We start from the raw sequence: 19,208 nt of genomic DNA, 5'->3' as shown, positions 1-19,208 counted from the left end.
AAGCAAAAGGGCAGTTGTAATCTTATAGTTCAAAGCTTTGTACGAGATATTTTGTGATGGATGAATACACTGATACATGTTGTGTTTGTAAGAATTTAATTGGAGAGGATGAGATTACTGTAACTTGCAAGTCATGTACTGGTCCCTATCATGTTACTTGTATGGGTTTTCCATGTAAGGAGACAATCAATGACACAAATGATAGAAGATTGATAGACACTACTGAATTCAAGACAGTTGTTGATGAAATCTTACATGTACTGTCTACTTGTGCACCGCTGATGAATTCAGAGTTTGATGCATGCTGCATATGTGAAAGTGAGATCGGAAATGAAATAAGTTCAGTTTGTGAGTTTTGCAATAGTCATTTTCATGTTTCATGTATGCAACTGCCCTGTGAAGACAAACTGAATGATAGGAGATTGATTTGGATTTGTTCTTTGTGTGGAAATAACAACATGGCTCATCGCATGTTTGATCAAGTATGTATCCCTTCTCATTTCAATAGATACGAACTTCTTGGTGATCATGATGAACACTGTTACTTGGATTTGAACCAATCAAGGACCCTATCAAGTACGACCAACAAAAGAAAATGTGGCAGATCAAAGAAGAGGTATGGTAAAAAGGGAAAGAAAACCAATCGATTGAGAGGAACACAACATCATATAACTGACAGGAAAACAAATGAGTCTGATAGACATAATCCTTTGGCCATGGAAAATCCATCCCAAATAGAACACGAAGAGATGCAAAATGAAAAATTTGAGGATGACTGGGTAACTCTGAAATCAAAGAAGACGAAATGGGTGGAGAAACTAAAGTCAAGAAAATTGTATCCCAAATCAATAGATGATCATCAAACAGACAGGAAAATCAGAAGAAAATCAGTGAATGGTGTAGTCTTGGAACCAGGTGTGACTTACATTGGCAAAGCAATGAAGACATTCTATGAAAGTCATGAGAAAAAAAATGGAAACCGAAAGAAAAATGTATGTAAGGAAAACAAGAATGTGAAAAGAGAAGATGTCAGTTTGCAGTCTTATGTAGAAACTCTTTTGGCTATATATGCATACAGTGTGCAATCCCCATGTTCAATGAAATTGTACAGTGAGACCTGTGTGCAAATTGAAACGATGCAGACACGATCTTGGGCTGACGTAGCAGGTTATTTGCCATCTCGATCAAGAACAGATTCATGTGTTGATATTCATGCCTGCACTCGTAATCTTTTTGAACAGATCAAGGATTTCCGAATGTACAGAGTTCATGCTGGTGGCAAGAAAAAAGAAGCAAAGAACAAGAAAGGTCGAGCAAGGAACAAAAAAGGTCAGTCTTCCAAAGCGGGGAAAAAAGGCACTGATGGAAATCACTCTTCTGATAAATCAGAGATTAGATTTGACAAAGATGAAGGAATAGAATTAGCAGTAAAGAATGAGAAGCTGGATACAAAGAAATCTATGAATGCAAGTGACCAAGGACTTGATCCAAATACATGTAAAAATGATGAACACTCAGACCAGCATATTTGCAATATGAAAAACAACAAAGGTTCAGATGGAGTTGTGCAGGACGATTCAAAGAATAATCTGTTGAAATCAAATTTTGATGAAAATAGGGAAATTGAAACAGATGATGATAGTGGCAGTGATGTTCATATACCAGTGAAACGTTCGTGTGCAAGAAATTGTATAGAATCTGATAGTGATACAGACACAAGTCCTGGATATGATTTATTCGATAGAAGTGTTTTACCACAACGCAATATGCCTTTGAATGTTTGTGATAGACCAAAAGATATGCCCATAAATGAACCAGTAGACAATATCTGTGAATCAGTATTGGAAAATGATGATATGATGAAAAATGATTTTTCATATGTTTCAGATGGTGTAGAAGAAGATGCAGTACTGTTTGACAATGACCTGAAGAATAGAAGCTTTGATACAGTAAAAGATGGTACAGACAATGATACTGATATGTCATTTAATGATCATGCTTATTCAAGGAATCCTTTAGAATCTTCTTCAGATTCAAATATCAAAGATGAAGACATTGAAAAGGCAATAGATGCTAATATGTACACATGTACTGATGAAACAGAAACAGAAGTTGAATTTGTAGCAGATCTTGGATTACGTGATAGACCAGATAAAGATTTCAAATTTGTACCCCTCCAGAATAATGACAAACGGAACATTTGTTCAAAACTGAATATCAGATATATAGGCAAAGGCTGTGATTCAAGGTTAGATAGAAATAGCTGTATTGGAGTTCCTTTACAGAGTAAACAAATTACTGGTGATGGCAATTGTTTCTTTCGTGCAATTTCCTATGTAATTTCTGGAACTGAGCGTAATCATGCAATTTTAAGAAATGCCACTGTGAAACATTTATTGCAAACCAAGGACATGTTTAGTAATACATTGAGGCAAGAATATAGAACAGTCAGAGAATATGTTTTGAAACGTAGAATAAAGGAAGACGGAACGTGGGCTACAGACACTGAAATTAGCGCTTTAGCAAATTTAATCGATACTGATATTTATTCATACAATGACCAAGTACCATGTTGGCAATTGTTCTCTGCAAAGAAACCTGGAAGAATAAATATTGTAACATCTGATAAGGGAATTTATATACTGTACACAGGAAATGTTCATTTTAATGTTGTTGAATCTGTAGATTTTGTCAATTTCAATTCATTGGAACAGACAAGAACAACTAAAGAAGATAGAACGTCAAAGAGAACTTTGCCATGTCAATCAATTCAGGCTGATGTTAAAGTAAAGCATCTGTTGAAGAAGTGTAGATCCAAGTGTCAGATAGAGGAAGAAATTGATGAAGTAGTGGATAAGTCTCCTGAAACATTTCAAAACCATGCTGATCCAAAGGGAAAAAAAACGTAGGCTCACGTTGGAGACTGGTACAATAAATCACGATGAGAGGAAAAGTACTGCAAATCTTTTTGACATGACATATGAACAGTGTGCAAGTAATCAGTCTGAATCAGTCGTTCACAACGAACGTAACACCAAGGATGAAACCCTTGAAAGTGATCACAAAGACAAATGCACGAGAGTCGATACACAAATAACGCTTGTTGCCCAAGGGACATTCAATCAAGGTGATACAAGATTTGGTCACTTAAGTGGAAAGCAGTGTGTTACCAATTCACTATCTGCACTGTTGTATAGCAAGGTAAAAAATGCCAATGATTGGAAAAGTGCAGATCTAGACAGGATTTTGAATAACGGTAATGAATTATACTGTTACATACGGCGATCCACTTCACTCGACAACGAATACTTATTGATATCTGATCTATTTGAATATTTGGATGCGTACAATGAATTGTTTAACATAGTATGCCGTGAACCAGTCACTGGATTGTTAGATGGAGATGAATTGATATTGGCCCAGTCTCTTTCGATGACATTGAAGCAAGCACTTGAAAAAGAACTCTGTACTGATTCTGATGCATGTTTTGTGACATTTGCTCGAAGTACTTTCATTGTATTATCTGGTCAAGATGGTTTCTTTATATTTGATTCACATTCCAGAAGCAGTCGAGGTTTCCTGAGTTGTAACGGACACAGTGTTGTACTTCGTACTCAAAGCTGGCAAGGTGTGTACAAGCATTGCATGAGGTTAGCAAAATCAATGGGATGCCCCCTGCACACCGAATATGAAGTAACTAGTGTATGTGCTAAAGCAACTTCCGGTAAGAATGAAACCTTGAAAGGCTATCCACAGTTACAGGATTTTGTTTGTAATCCAATTCCTTCGTCAAATACGCATAGTGAAAGTCAGTCTGGAAGCTCTGGATGTTCCATACATTGTGAAAGCTTTGATGAAGTTCAAATATTGGATGAGAGTGTTTCCCCACAAAAGATGATTGATAACCCAAATGTATTTCTCTTCCCTGAAAAAGCAAATGAAACAATCAGTCATGATGTACATTATAACGGTCAGGAATTAAAACTGAAGAGTGTGACAATTACCTTAACCAAACTAAAAGAACCACAGCTGAATAATAGTTGTCTTCTGAAAGGAAATGACTCCATGAAAACAGAATATGAAAATGAACAAAAGGGAGACTCAAAAAATGGTACTAAATGTGAAAATGACTCTGATAGATTGAATTTAGTGACCAAAGTTCAGAATTCCAACTCTATCTTAAGCAGAAAACGAAAATGGAGTAATCTTGAAAGCGATGCAAAAGTTGATGTTGACCTTGGCAAGGAAATTCGAAAATGCAAATGGGTGAAAATGAATGAGAACGACAGCTTAAGAATTGATGCAAGCAAATGTGTTGATAGTAATGACAAATTAATAATAATTGGAGAAGTTCATGTTAGAAATGTAGACCCAGGAAAAAAAACACGTAAAAACAGACAAAGTTCTAATCAAATTAGGAAGCGCAGTAGACAGCGAATGAGAGAAAAACGAGCCTTGACCAAAGATGAAATCATTAAGAAAAAGGAAAAGTGTATTGACAATGCGCAAATTAGGAAAATTAAATCGAAGAATAAATATCAAAATGATTTAACCTACAAAATCAAAAAAATAAATGAAGTAAAACAAAGACAAAAAGAGAATTACAACACTGATTTATCACACAAAATAAAGCAAGGAGCTTATGTCAAACAAAGGCAAAAAGAAATGTATAAAGAGGATTCAAATTTCAGGAACATACAGCTAAATATTATGAAAACCAAATATCATTCTGATTTACATTATAAAAAGAAAATTTTGTATAGAAATAAACAGAAATATTTGATAAATGAAGGATTCAAAGAAAATGTTAAAACAGTTATGAGGACTAAAATGAAAAATAAATATTGGAACGAAGAACAATTCAAACAAATGCATAAAAGTAAAATAAGAAGTAAATATTTGAACAATGAACATTTCAAGGAAAAACATCGAAACACCATGAAAAAACGAATAAAGGAATTATATCGCAATGATAAACATTTCAAGGAAAAACAAAGAGATACCATGAAAAAACGAATAAAGGAATTATATCGCAATGATAAACATTTCAAAGAAAAACAAAGAGATACCATGAAAAAACGAATAAAGGAATTATATCACAACAATGAACATTTCAGACGAATGCACAAAGACAAAATAAGAAGTAAATATTTGAACAATCAACATTTCAGACGAATGCACCAAGACAAAATAAGAAGTAAATATTTGAACAATCAACATTTCAGACGAATGCACAAAGACAAAATAAAAAGTAAATATTTGAACAATGAACATTTCAGACGAATGCACAAAGACAAAATAAGAAGTAAATATTTAAACGATCAACATTTCAAGGAAAAACAACAAGATACCATGAAAATATTGTCAAAAATTAGATACAAAGGTAAAGAATTTAAGGAAAAGAAATTGATGAGCTTAAAAATGAAATATAAAAAAATTGAAAAATATAGGCAAAATGTAATAAAACAAAATCGAAAAAGGTTTGCACTTCGAACAGTAAAATTGTCCGAGTTTGATATTGTACTTGAAGAATTTAGAAAGATAATTTCTCATGGCCCAGAATATGTGTGCTGTGTATGCTTAAAACTTCTCTTTGAGAACCAAGTATTGAAATGTAAAAAGAATAATTATAAAATTCAGACATGCATAAGTGAAGATTATTTGCATGTTTGCAATTTAGAATGCCGGTCAAAATGTTTAATAGGCCAGTCAGCCAGATCGTCACTATGGATATGCTTCACCTGTCATAGAAAATTGAAAGCTGGAAAAGTACCTCCAGAAGCAAATATGAACAATTTACAATTACATGAAGTTCCAGAAGAACTTGCCAATCTGAACAATTTAGAACAGCATTTGATTGCATTGAATATCCCTTTTATGAAGTTAATGGCGTTGCCTAAAGGTGGTCAAAATGGAGTCCATGGCCCAGTGGTGTGCGTGCCTTCAAACACTTATGAAACAGTAGATATGTTGCCAAGACCACAGACTGAAGATCAATTGATCCGTGTTAAACTCAAACGAAAATTGTCGTACAAAAGCTATTATGAGTACAAATTTGTAGATAAATCTAACTTGCTTAATGCTCTGCAGTATTTAAAAGCAAATAATAAGTGGTATTTTGATGTTACAGTAAATGATAAATGGGAAAACTCACTTGAACGAAATGAAAAGGATAATGAAAAGGAAGAAGCAGTGGAAATCGGTGGTAAAGCTCGTTTAGCAAAATATTGGAAGGAAATGGAAGAACAAATTGATTACATTTTGTCCAAAGACAAAAATGCTAATGAAAACATGCAAGACAACAGTAAACTACTACAAAAAATAGATGACAACGACACTGAAGACGATATGGAAGAACGCTTACGCGGTATTCAGTTAGACTCGTGTCTCCAGCCAGTAGATATTGGACAGGAAATATTAGATCAGTATTTTGAAGACATAATATGTTGTGCTCCTTGTGAAGGAAGAAGCCCGGTATCAATTCTACAAGATGAAAGCAATGAGGCCAAATGTTTCCCAGTGTTATTTCCTAAAGGTCAACCAACATTCCATGATAGAAGAGATGAAAAAATAACATTAGGACGTTATCTGCATAACCGACTGATGCACGTGGACAATAGATTTGCTCAGAATACAGATTACATCTTTTATGCACAATATATTTATGAATTCAACAGGTTATATCACAAGTTTCTATCGCTTTAAGGCAAAGTCCAAACAAAAAAGATGATTCGTCTTCAATAACTGCCTCAGATTTGAAAGATGCAGAGAAAGTTAAAAAAATACTAAAATCAGACAAGGGCTATAAATTTTTAAAGCAAATTCGTGGAACACCTCCATTCTGGCAAAAGACACAAAAAGATGTTCTCGCAATGGTAAGACAGCTTGGAAAGCCCACATGGTTTGCTTCTTTCTCATCTGCCGATATGAGATGGCCGGAATTAATGAATACATTGCTTAGACAAAAAGGAGACACCAGGGAATCGAGTGAATTAGACTATACAGAAAAATGTAATCTTTTAAGATCAAATCCAGTAACAGTTGCCAGAATGTTTGATAAAAGATTTCACACTTTTATGAAGAGAGTTATTTTATCTCCCGCTGCACCGATTGGTAAAATAGTTGATTCATTTTGGAGAGTAGAGTATCAAGCTCGTGGTTCCCCTCACATTCATGCCTTGTTCTGGGTTCAAAATGCTCCACAGTTGGGTATCGATAAAGATGATGATGTCGTACAATTCGTAGATAAATACATTTCTTGCCAGAAACCGGATGAAAAGGAAGATCGAGAACTGCATGAAATAGTAAGCAAGGTCCAACAACACAGTAAAAAACATTCTAAATCTTGCACAAAAACAGGGAAGGCATGTAGATTTAATTTCCCGAGACCACCATCTGGAAAAACATTCATTGTAACACCTGTTGAAGAGATTTCAGCTAAAGATTGTGGGAAAGTGCAAAATAAGGGAAAAGACAAAGATCAAGTTAAAGCTTCTGAAAAGACTAAAGATGATGCAGAGAAATTGTTGAAGTCAGTTAAAGATGCATTATCCAATGGAATCGAGTACAACAGTGTAAACCATCTCTTTGAAAAGCTTGGCATTACACAAAATCAATTTGAGAATGCACATCATGAATTAGCATCACAACAAAGTATAATCATCAAAAGAGAAATACAAGATGTATGGGTAAATCAGTTTAATCCAAGTCTACTAAGAAGCTGGAATGCCAACATGGATTTGCAGTTTGTAACAAATGTATTTGCATGCGTGGCTTATATTGTATCCTACATGTCAAAAGCTGAACGAGAAATCGGAATGCTATTGAGTCATACACTATCAGAAATGAAAGAGGGAAATGAGAACGCAAAGGAAAGCATGAAAAAACTTGGCCAGGTGTACATGCAAAATCGTGAAGTGTCTGCTCAAGAAAGCGTCTATCGTGTTTGCAGTCTCAGATTGAAAGAATGTTCTAGGAAAGTGGAATTCATTCCTGTTGGACCTGACCCTGTCAAAATGAGTTTACCATTAAGCGTTATAAAAAGCAGACCAGAAAACGATAATGATGATGATGAGAATGTTTGGATGCCTAGCAAGCTCGACAGATACAAAGCTCGACCTAGAAACGCAGAATTCAGTGATATGTGTCTTGCAACGTTTTGTTCTCAGTACAGAATCTTAACTGCATCCCAAACGCCAAGTACAAGAAGTAAAAATGTCTTTAAATTAGATAACGATCTGGGGTATATTCAGAAGCGTACTCGTACTGGAGATGCAGTTGTAAGATATCCCCGATTCTCACCCATCATCTCACCCGAAAAATATTATTTGAGCATTTTGCAACTCTTTCTGCCATATTTTGAAGATGGACAATTAAAGCCCCCAACATTTGAAACACATGAAGAGTTCTACGAGACAGGTTCTGTGAAAATATGTGGACGTGAATTGGAGAAAGTCTGGTCAATTGTCTGTACTAACCGAAAGAAGTTTGAAATGAATGCCGATGCAATTGATCATGCACAGGAGCATCTTGACAAATTTGGTCCACACGAAGATGCATGGGGTCTTTTATGTCCGGAAAAGGAAGTAGAGCGTCTTGAACATCCCAAAGAAAATGTAGATGTCGAAGATTGTGATGGAGATCTTGATATTCCAGATTTAAAGAATGAACCGAAAAAAGATGACTATAGCATCGAACTACGTTCAGTAAAAATTTCCAAACAAGATGGACATTCTTTGATGAGGTCTTTGAATGAGAAGCAACAGAGTGTTTTTTACAAAATACGACAGTGGTGTTTAGATAGAGTAAATGGAAAATCGGTCGAACCGTTTCATATGTTTCTAACTGGAGGTGCTGGCACTGGAAAGAGTCATTTGATCAAATGTCTTTACTATGAAGCAACACGTATACTAGCCCGAATGTTGCCACATCCTGATGATGTCTCAGTATTAAAAATGGCTCCAACCGGAGTAGCTGCATACAATATCAATGGCAATACTATACATAGTATTCTTTCTATTCCAATCACAGCACAAAAACTGTATCAACCGCTGAGTGATGAAAAAATAAGTGTCCTTCGAAATAAGCTGGCTGAATTGCAAATTTTAATCATAGATGAAGTATCAATGGTAGATCAAAAGATGATGTCTTACATTCACGGCCGCCTACGACAAATAAAACAATCACGCGATCAAACTGCTTTTGCTGGTGTTTCAGTTATTGCTGTGGGAGACATGTATCAGTTACCTCCAGTCTTAGGAACTCCTTTATATAAAGACACACTCAATGGTGCATTGTGGAATGCTAATTTCAAGAAAGTAGAACTTGAAGACATTATGAGACAAAAAGACGATACCCAATTCGCTTTTCTCTTAAATAGATTACGTGTAAAAGAAGGGGATGAAATTCTCTGTGATGAAGACCTAGCAATGCTCAAGTCCTGTGAAACTGGCGAAGAATGTGAAAATGCTCTGCATATCTATGCATGTAACAATGAAGTAGATGCTTGGAACAAGAAATTATTGCATACAAAATGTGGAGATGTGATATGCGTAAAAGCACAAGACATGGACAAAGATGTTAAAAAAGGAAATCAAATACTGGAAAAACCTTATACAAAGATGAAAACCCAGTTGCCTCCTTATCTGTGGATTGCAGTTAATGCTAGAGTGATGTTGCTCAAAAACATTGATGTTAGTAAAGGCCTGACAAATGGATGTTTCGGAAATGTAACAGAAATAATAACGGATCATACAAATTTGAATCCAGTTTGCATCAAAGTTAATTTTGAGAAGGCTGATATTGGTATTCATTCAATCGAAATGTCTCAAGAATCAATTGGTAAGAAATATGTGAGAAAACAATTTCCACTTAAGCTTGCTTATGCTTGCACAATTCATAAAGTACAAGGTTTGACATTAGACAAAGCTGTTGTATCATTAAAAAATGTATTTCAATCTGGACAGGCATATGTTGGTCTTAGTCGCGTTACTTCGTTATCTGGACTTGTGATAGAACATTTCGATCCTAAACGTATATATTGTAATCCAGAAATTAAAGAACGCATTGAGATTATGAAGCCGTTTATCGAGAATGAAACTTCTGAAGATATTCACAATTATAACTTTTCTTTGGTAATGCAAAATGTACAAGGATTAAAACAGCATTTTACTGATTTCAAATCCCAGTGCCAATTTGTGAATGTAGATTGTATTTGCTTGACCGAAACATGGATTAATGATGATGATCTCTGTGACGTTATTTTAGATAACTTTCGATTTTATCATCAGCCACGACATCTGTCATACTGTAATTCTGGAGTTGGAAATGTACTCAAAGAACAATCGCACGGAGGTGTTGCAATGTATATCAAGAATACATATTCAAGTAGATTAAACATATCTGTCGACAACTTAGAGTTTATCGCAATTCTTGTCACCAAACCAGTTTCTGTTGTGATTTCAGTTGTTTATCGACCTCCATCATATAGTATCAAATCATTCTGTGAATCATTAGACAATTTGCTAGATGCATTACACAAAAGAAACATTAGGTGTATTGTGATGGGAGATTTTAATGAGGATTTGTTTAAAGGTTCTTCACAGGTAAACAAGCTAATGTGTAATAAAGGTTACAAACAGCATGTTGTTAATGCTACTACTGAGAAGGGAACATTGATAGATCATGTGTACAGCAAGGGACTAGATTTATTGGAAACAGAGGTCATCCCTACATATTATAGTTACCATGAAGCTGTTAAGGTTGCTTTTTAATATTAGTAGTAAAATGAGAAGAATAAACAAGTAAATTTCTTAATTTTGTTGATGAATAAAATATTTTCATTTATCATGTCTTCATATTCTTGCAAAAATGAATTCAATTCAATTCAATTCAAATGAGGTTTTATTCAAGACTTGTCAAAAAGTCCAAAGACTAAAATTGCAAGTTAACATCAAACATACAATCATATAAAAAAAAAGGCATTTCAAAACATACATATATATATATATATATATACATATATAAAGAAAAAAATAGCAAATGAAAACAAATATATAAAAATTAATAAATGTTCACATGAAAATATCAAAGCAGTAACAAGAACAAAAATACAAAAAAAAACAAGATATTAAATATTGCTAGCAAAAATGAATAAATGTTTACATAAAAACAAATAATATTTTCCTTCTTAAAATGGTTGTCAATATTTTGTTGGCTTACCTTACACTTATCAATGATATCATCTGCCTTGGACATCACATTGAAAGCAGGTTGTAAAGATGGTAAAACCCTTTTCTTAAGGTGATGAGTTGAAGGATTTATGTGTTGTCACTCCTTGACTTTCAAACCTTAGTATCTTTAAACATATCACTCACGTCATGACATGTACATGTATTTCGAACTGATAGATAACATTTTAGAAATCTAAAACAATGGTACACATTTAGAAAACTGGATTGATAGGTAGATGGATAACAAGATCATACATCCATGCTTTTTCTTCCCAGGTTAAGGATTGTCGACCTGATCCGTATATTGAAGTTGCAGCATTCCATGAACCTTGCAAAGTGCTCATTTTTTGACTGAGTTGGAGTAGGAGACAGGGTACATGGAAACCATCACTCTGAAGGAGACACTCAAATCAGAGATCAAGCTTGATTGGACAATGAGACATGCAAGTATTTAAGTAAAGAAGAGGTTGTTATTATGGTTATGGAATATCAAAATGGGAAGATTAATGATAATGAATAAATACTAATATCATGATGCAATGCTGGAATGTTATTCTCTGAAAGATGATTTGTTTGGTAGTGATAATGCGTTTCAATAGTATGTTATTCACTATGATGTATTAAGTTGTTTGAGTTAATGAAAATTGGAGGGTTATAGTATATTGTCTCAACGATCATGGTGGTAAATATGATGACAATGAGTGATTTCAAGTTGGGTGTTTGTGTTAGTGTTTAGAGCAGTCAAGAGCTCTTAAATCGAGCGGAAAATTTACTGATGAAATTAAGAGCCCGATACCGATATCAAAATCGATAGCTTAACACCAGCTGTGACGTCACCACATACTTGATTTCACGACGATGATTTAAAAATAGTACATCAAAACTAAAGATATCATGAAAAGAACAGAATAAATTTACACCTATTTCTCTGGTCTTATAAAATAACTCATTTTACACATAAGAATATATGAATTACCTGTTTCACCTATTTTTATTTGATCATCAGACAATAAATTGGCGTCGTTCGTGCGTTGAATGTTGTGCGGATACAACACTAACACCGAACTGGAAATCAACATTTGCTTAATCCCTAGGGGCTAGTGTTAGTGAATAGGACATTTGTACGTAAAATATTAACACCAGCCACAAAGGTCGGTCCAGCAGACGACAATTTTGCAAAATCGATAACACTAGCTACCGGAAGTTGACAATATTCAGAGGTCAAAGCCTTAACACCAGCTGATTTCCATTTCGGTGTTTAGGCTGGTGTTGGTGTTTATTAAACACTAACACTAGCCTTAAACACCCAACTTGAAATCACTCAGTGAGTAGGACAGTGATGATTATAGGATTATATGGATGTTATACTGTCAATGATGTTTACATGATACTTAACCCTTACCGTAGTGGACTATTTTGAGCAACCCCTGACTGCAGGGGGGGGGGGGGGGGGGGGGCTGTCGATATTTGAAAATGCAAAGGTTAATTTGCATAAATTATGAATATGCAAATTTCATCATTTTATTTTCTTTAATATATATTATATTGTTTTTTTATTTCTTATTATATCTCGAGGGCTTAAAACCAGAACTGTCTATGTCCATTTTTGGTGAAATTGAGTTAAATCCATCAAAGTACTGTATATTCATTTCAGTTTGTGTGCCAGAACTGTCTATTCCCATGTATGTCCATTAGCCATTTTACTTTTCATGTCCAGACTGTTTCAAGTACTTTCATGCATTCATTAAGAATTGCGCAGTACTTGCAGTTTTCTACTAATTAAGCAGATTAGATTTCCTATGCAGCTTCCACTGATTGTGGCCAAGCAACACCATATCATTGCCCGGAAAAAACGTAATGATGAATAAAAAAGACCAATGTGCAACATGTACGAAGTATGACCAGTTGTCGGGAGAACAGAAGGAGAATTTCATGGAAACCCATCTCGTGCGAAAAACAGAGGCTTAAGGTTCCAAAGCAGTACCCTTGCATCGTGTAAGACAGGAAATCATTGTGAATAAGATGGAGCGCAAAAGAGGACAAGCTTACAACAAGAAATATGCTGATGACTTTGACTTGACTTTGACTTTATTGCATCATCAGGAAAGAGCAAACATCATGCAACTTGCAAATAATGTCGCCAAGATTTGTCAATTTTGCATGGCGGTTGTAATGACATTGTTGTTCATTGCAAATCAAAGCAACACATCACTGCTTTCCAGTCTGAATCGTCAGCATGAAAAATAACATCATGGTTGTCAACCTCCAAGGATTTTAATATAACTAGAGCTGAGTGCTTATTTACATCATTTTATTTGGAGCACAATATTCCTCTGTCAGCTGCAAGTCACATGGGACCATTGTTCAGGAAAGCCTTTCCTAATTCTGAGGAGGTTAAGAAGTTTTCCAGTGCAAGGACCAAACTTCTTGTCTTGTGTGTGAAATGGCAAAAGATGAACAAGGACAGATCGTTTCAGCCATGAGAGAACAGCCATTTGCAATATCAACTGATGGGAGTAATGTCAGCAACAGTAACTATACCCAATTGTCATCAACTACCATGATGGTAAGCAAATTTCTTGCACTCTGCTTTCCCTCCCAACCTTAGAAATGGCAGGAACTGGTGGAAATATTGCACAATTGCTCATAACAGAGCTGCAGAAACATGATATCTCATGGGACAACTGCACATCATTGGGATAAGACAATGCATCAGGCATGACTGGTGTACACAAGGGAATTGGGGCATGCCTCAGAAAGTGTCAGCCAAACTTGGTTGCCCTAATCAACTAATTGATCTTGCTGCCAAAGCTGTGTCATCTGCATTACCATATTCAATTGACTCGCTCCTCATTGATGTGTTCTACTATCTGGAAGCCAGCGTGAACAGGAAATTGAATCTCATAAAGTTCCAGATGCTAATTGGGAATGAAGCTAGTGCAGGCAATTCTGAAACATGCTTGTACGAGATGGCTGAGCTTGGGCCAATGCTTGCCAAGATTTATCTAGCAATGGCAAGCTCTAGTCCTTTTTTTAAAGGAGAAGTGTCAGCCCAGCAGAAGAAGCCTACTCAAAAGACCAAGCAGAAGATGCCTACTCAACAGACAAAGCAGAAGAAGCTTACTCAACAGACCAAGGCAACCAAGAATTGTGTCCAGACTGCACTTGTTCCAAAGAAGCCAACTCCAGCTGTGAAAAATAAACCTGCTCAGGGATCTCAACTACAGGTAAGGCTAGAAAATGTATTACTACAAGGCATCTACTCCTTTTTATTCCATTTAAATATGGCCATCATTAAAATTACCAGATTTGAATAGATTATCCCAAGCAGTAGAGAGCTTTCTAAATGTTTGAATTAATCAGCTTTTACTCCTCAAATTGGCAATAGTTATTTTCATTTTACATTGTAAAATAGTTTGAAAAAAATTAAAAAAAACTACATGAACCAGAATGGTAATTGCAAAATTTAATTTAATGTGTAATTAAATTGTTTGCTTATAAATTAAAGTCATTATCAATAGTGTTGCAGGCATCGCATGAAATTTTTAAACCTGTCTTGTCCTACAGGAAAAGCCTCCTCACCAAACCAAGATGACTCCACAACTCCATGAAGCATTCCGCATTCCCAAGAAGGTGTCTGCAGATCCACCACATGTAAGCAAACCTGCCCAGTCTCAGACCCAAGTGAGTACAAAAGTTAATCATATAATACAGGGTGACAGTTAAATATGTACCTTTTCATCATTTATTCTTCCTTATTTTTAGTTCATTTACTTGTTAGCTCTTTCTCTTCCAATCATCTTCACTCCACTGTTCAGTTTACAGATATAAACATTTATTCAATAATGCTAGTCATGTGCCAAGATTTCAAATGTAGTGTATCTTTTTAATTGTAAACAGTGTCAGTAGTCTTATTTCTTTCTCATATGGTAATCAATAATTTTTGTTCCTCCCAGGTTCAACTTCAAGCACCACAGCCACAACACAGTAGACCATCTTCAAGCTGTACTACTCGGGGAAAAACGACAAGTGAGGGACACTTCGGATACACCTAGCAAGAAGCAGAAGACTGGGAAAGTTGTCGGCAAGGCAACAGGCTCAACAGTGCTCAAGGCTGGAACTTCCAGTCATCCCAGTACGATTTCTAGTAAAATGACTGGAAATGGAAAAAACAAGATGTGGAGGAAAAAAGAAAACAAGACAGACAGTAAAGGATGAAACAAGACAGGAAAGAATTCTGAAGTCATTGCACTCAAACCCAATATTAGCCATTGCACATTTTCTCAGCCACAGCATCATTGCGTCTGACAAGAAAAGTGTCATCTTCCAGACGAGAAGTCCTCTGATACACAAGCTGAAAGGAATACGAGAAAGTCTACTGCGTGACTTGTACAGCTAATTGTAGCTCCACAAGCAATCATTGCAGCCACAGACTTGACCCTTCTGGACTACAAGAACAAGGAGAATCTTTTCGAAGAATCTGAAATGGTCATAGGAAGTGCAACAAGAGAAATTGTGAACACTTTAGATGAGTCTGATTGCCATAAGTTTTATGCAGCAGTGCGTTCATATTATACCAAGGCATGTGACTACATTATAAGTAAGTTTCCATTCAAGTCTGATGTTCTCATCCATGTGCAAGTGGCTGACATTGCATGTCAGAAGGATGCCAAATTCACTTCTCTAAAGTTCTTCATCAACAAGTTCCCCTGCATGCTGCTTCAGGAAGAAGAAGACAAGCACAGTGCCCTAGATGCTTTGGAGAACCAGTTTCTTATCTATCAACTTGCTCAGCTTCTGTACTTAGTGCAAAGAGACTTCGCGCTCGTGATGTGCGCTATGCGCACATGATATTCACTTTTACTTTAAATGTTACTAATTGAAAATTCCAAATGTTGGCAGCTATGCCAGGCCAAGGTAGTTGCTGGAAAGAGGACTTTTGTCTCGGCTTCTTTTGATTTGCAAAGTAAATGTGGCTGCAACGTTACTCTATGCCATCCAGAACACACATCTCAAAGTCATCGCACACAATTTTCTGGAGAGTGGGCATTCCCACATGGAATACAATAGCATGCATTCTGCTATTGAAACAGAAAAAAAGAACATCAATGTCTTCACAATGCATGACTGGGTAAAAAAGCTTCCACAAATTAAGACGTCGGCTTCCATACAAGGTCATAAACATGTGCCATGGAGACTCTTATGATCTGAAAAAACTCTCACAGCAGATCATGAATAACAAACGCCCAGACGAAGATGGACACGTCTTCAACTGGCTACATGTAAAGAGCTTCCAATACAGGAAGGAAGAGCAAGGCACCATCTGCTACCATCTATAACTACTTGGATGACTACAAGAAGATAGATCATCAGTTCCACGTAATCTGGACCTTGTCTACCAAGAGAAGCATTAAAACAAAAACTAAACCTTAAGAAGAAAGGATCTCATCAACTTGTGCAATAGCCTAGCTATTCCTGAAGAGTTCCATGGATGGTATTTGGCACTCCCATTTTGTAAGTTTTTGACATTGACAGGGTCAAAACGTCATGGCTTCCTTGCATGATGTTTGACCAAGTATTATTCATAAGTTAATGGCATTGAACATAACAACTTCATTTTGTCAGATTTTATGCTTGCAATCAAACTACTTTCAAATGCATTTTTACTCAAAATGGCATATTTGGACATAGACAGTTGTGGTTTTTTAAGCCCTCAATCTATTGTTTTATTTCTAATGTATTGTTTTGTTCTGGAATACATCAAGTTACTTTGAGAAATGTATCAAAGCAATTTGATATCAATTCATATCTCCCACTTATACATCTTTTTACCTGTATTCACATTTCTGCTTGTACATGGATATATGCAATTGTAGCACTTTTTGATGATATGCGCATACTAATTGCTATGTAACACCTGACGGGTGTATCCTAATTCGATGAAAATGGTAGCAAAATGTGCGTAAGACTCGAGGAAAAAAATTCAAGAACAACAATTTAAAATTCCAAGCGGTTGCGGCGCTATCTCCAAAAATGTGGGGTGGAGGGGGGGGGGGGGCTCTTACACCACCCCCCCCCCAAGTACAGTAAGGATTAAATGATGTTAGCCATATAATTATAAATATGCATTTTTTAAGATGCTTACATATACATGTAAAGTGTTAAAGGGCAAGTCCACCCGAAAATAAGTTGATCTTCATACATGTAAAGTGTTAAAGGGGAAGTCCGCCCCAAAAATAAGTTGGTCTTCATAAAAGCAGATAAATGAGAGAAACAAATCAATGAAATGTTGAGGAAAATCAAAAAGAAATGAGAATTGTTGGAGTTGTAATCAGTGAAGCACAAATTGGAAACTTTGTGACATCACATGCGAGCTCATATCTCTTTTGCTTTGTACACAAATTGTTAATTTTTTTTAATTTCCTCAGTCATTGATTAAATGAATACGATTATATTAGCGTTAAACCAGTGATCAGTAATAACATCTATCTGAAAGATAAACAAGGGTAATGCTTTTCACCTACTAACAGTAATACTGGGGAAGGTGATAGCAGTAGTAAAGGTAACGGAGACACTGATTATATTTTAATATTAGCAGTGACAATGGAAATGTTTGATTTATATGACCTTTTTTTTATCACCATGTGTAGGTATTGAATATCTTCAAAATTTCTACCATTTCAGAGAACTTGGTTTAGTGAAGACTGGGTCTTGGCGAGTGTCTTTGATATGTTAAGGGAATTGAGGACAAATGATGATGTAATACCGGAGTTGAAAGATGAGTATGAATATGACATAGTGCTCCGTGAGAAGTTGGTGAAGTCATGGGAGTTAGCCCAGGAAGCCTTAAAAGGTGCTGCAGGAAAATACGAGAAGTGTTAGGATATGAATGCTAGAAAAAAGAAATTTAATATCGGAGATCAGGTGTTGATCTTGCTTCCCACTGATCAGAACAAGTTGTTGCTGAAATGGAAGGGTCCATTCCCTGTGCTGGGGTAAAGTAGACTATGACTACATTGGCAGTGGTGTTCTTAAGACATATCACATTAATCTTCTCAACAAATAATTTCCCAGGCAGAAGGTTAACATGTCAGTGGCTGGCTGCTTTGATTTGTGTACAGAGAGTATGAAAGTGTGTCAGGATTCTGTGGAAAATGCCGAGGATCAGTTGTTTGTATTGAAGGTAAATGTGGGTGCTGGGCTTATGCAGTAACATTCAGGAGAAGAATTCCTGATTGCTTATGCGAGTAAGAAGTCATTACCACGGGAAAAAAATTACACACAGAATATATGAGCAGAATGTAAAATGCACTATACTCATCAATTTCTTTTTTCTGTCTACCATTGTAAATTATTGGATGTGTATCACGGTTTAACATATTTTGTTAATGTCATTTGTTGAATACATATTGCATTTACCAGGATTATGTAATGTTGAGATTTATTTTATATTGATCTTGCCAGCCACAAATGTATACACATCAAACTTTCTATGATAGCACATACAAAATTATTATCCTGAGCATATGTTTTGTAGAAATGCATGAAATTCACTACTGAAGTTTGATATGAAGAAGAAAATATTACAGCAATATATACGCATTGTAGTTTATGCAAGTGCAGGAATATTAGTCACTACATTTTGAACAGAAAAGACAGAAAGAGATGATAATTAGACAGCCACCTTATGTATCTAAATATATCAGAGAGGGCTTAATGATGCTGAACACAATGGCCCGAATTCACAAAGGAGGTTGTCAACCTCCTTTTGTTATTTACAAACCAGGTTTGTAAAAAAATGCGTCAAAACGCGTCATATGACGTACATAAACCTCGGTTTGTCAACAAACCTCCTTTGTGAATTCGGGCCATTGGGTTGTGCTCTTTAATGCCGGATAATTGTTTAATTTTGAGTCAAAGACATTGTCTTCAGGTGATGATGTGAACATTTGATAATCTCTACTTTGTATTAACAGG

The 19,208-nt window shown here is 35.7% G+C and overlaps 2 protein-coding genes across 2 annotated transcripts; both read left to right on the top strand.

The window, feature by feature from the left end:
• Window positions 1-3,186: 3,186 nt before the first annotated feature.
• Window positions 3,187-8,212, top strand: LOC115927689 (glutamic acid-rich protein-like). Its single transcript, XM_030993856.1, has 3 exons — window positions 3,187-3,201; window positions 3,564-5,931; window positions 8,174-8,212. Exons 2-3 carry the CDS (start codon window positions 3,646-3,648, stop codon window positions 8,210-8,212), a joined length of 2,325 nt encoding a protein of 774 aa, XP_030849716.1. The 5' UTR covers window positions 3,187-3,201; window positions 3,564-3,645.
• Window positions 8,213-12,765: 4,553 nt separating this feature from the next.
• LOC115927400 lies at window positions 12,766-16,647 on the top strand. The gene is made up of 3 exons (XM_030993197.1): window positions 12,766-14,458; window positions 14,799-14,915; window positions 15,188-16,647. The coding sequence occupies exons 1-3, from the start codon at window positions 13,907-13,909 to the stop codon at window positions 15,284-15,286; spliced, it is 768 nt and encodes a 255-aa protein (XP_030849057.1). The 5' UTR covers window positions 12,766-13,906; the 3' UTR covers window positions 15,287-16,647.
• The last annotated feature ends 2,561 nt before the right edge of the window (window positions 16,648-19,208 follow it).

Source organism: Strongylocentrotus purpuratus, unplaced genomic scaffold (genome assembly GCF_000002235.5).
Source record: "Strongylocentrotus purpuratus isolate Spur 01 unplaced genomic scaffold, Spur_5.0 spur5_scaffold_20, whole genome shotgun sequence".
Classification (NCBI taxonomy): domain Eukaryota; kingdom Metazoa; phylum Echinodermata; class Echinoidea; order Camarodonta; family Strongylocentrotidae; genus Strongylocentrotus; species Strongylocentrotus purpuratus.
Note: the sequence above shows the minus strand (reverse complement) of the source record. Positions and strands in the feature narration are given on the sequence as shown.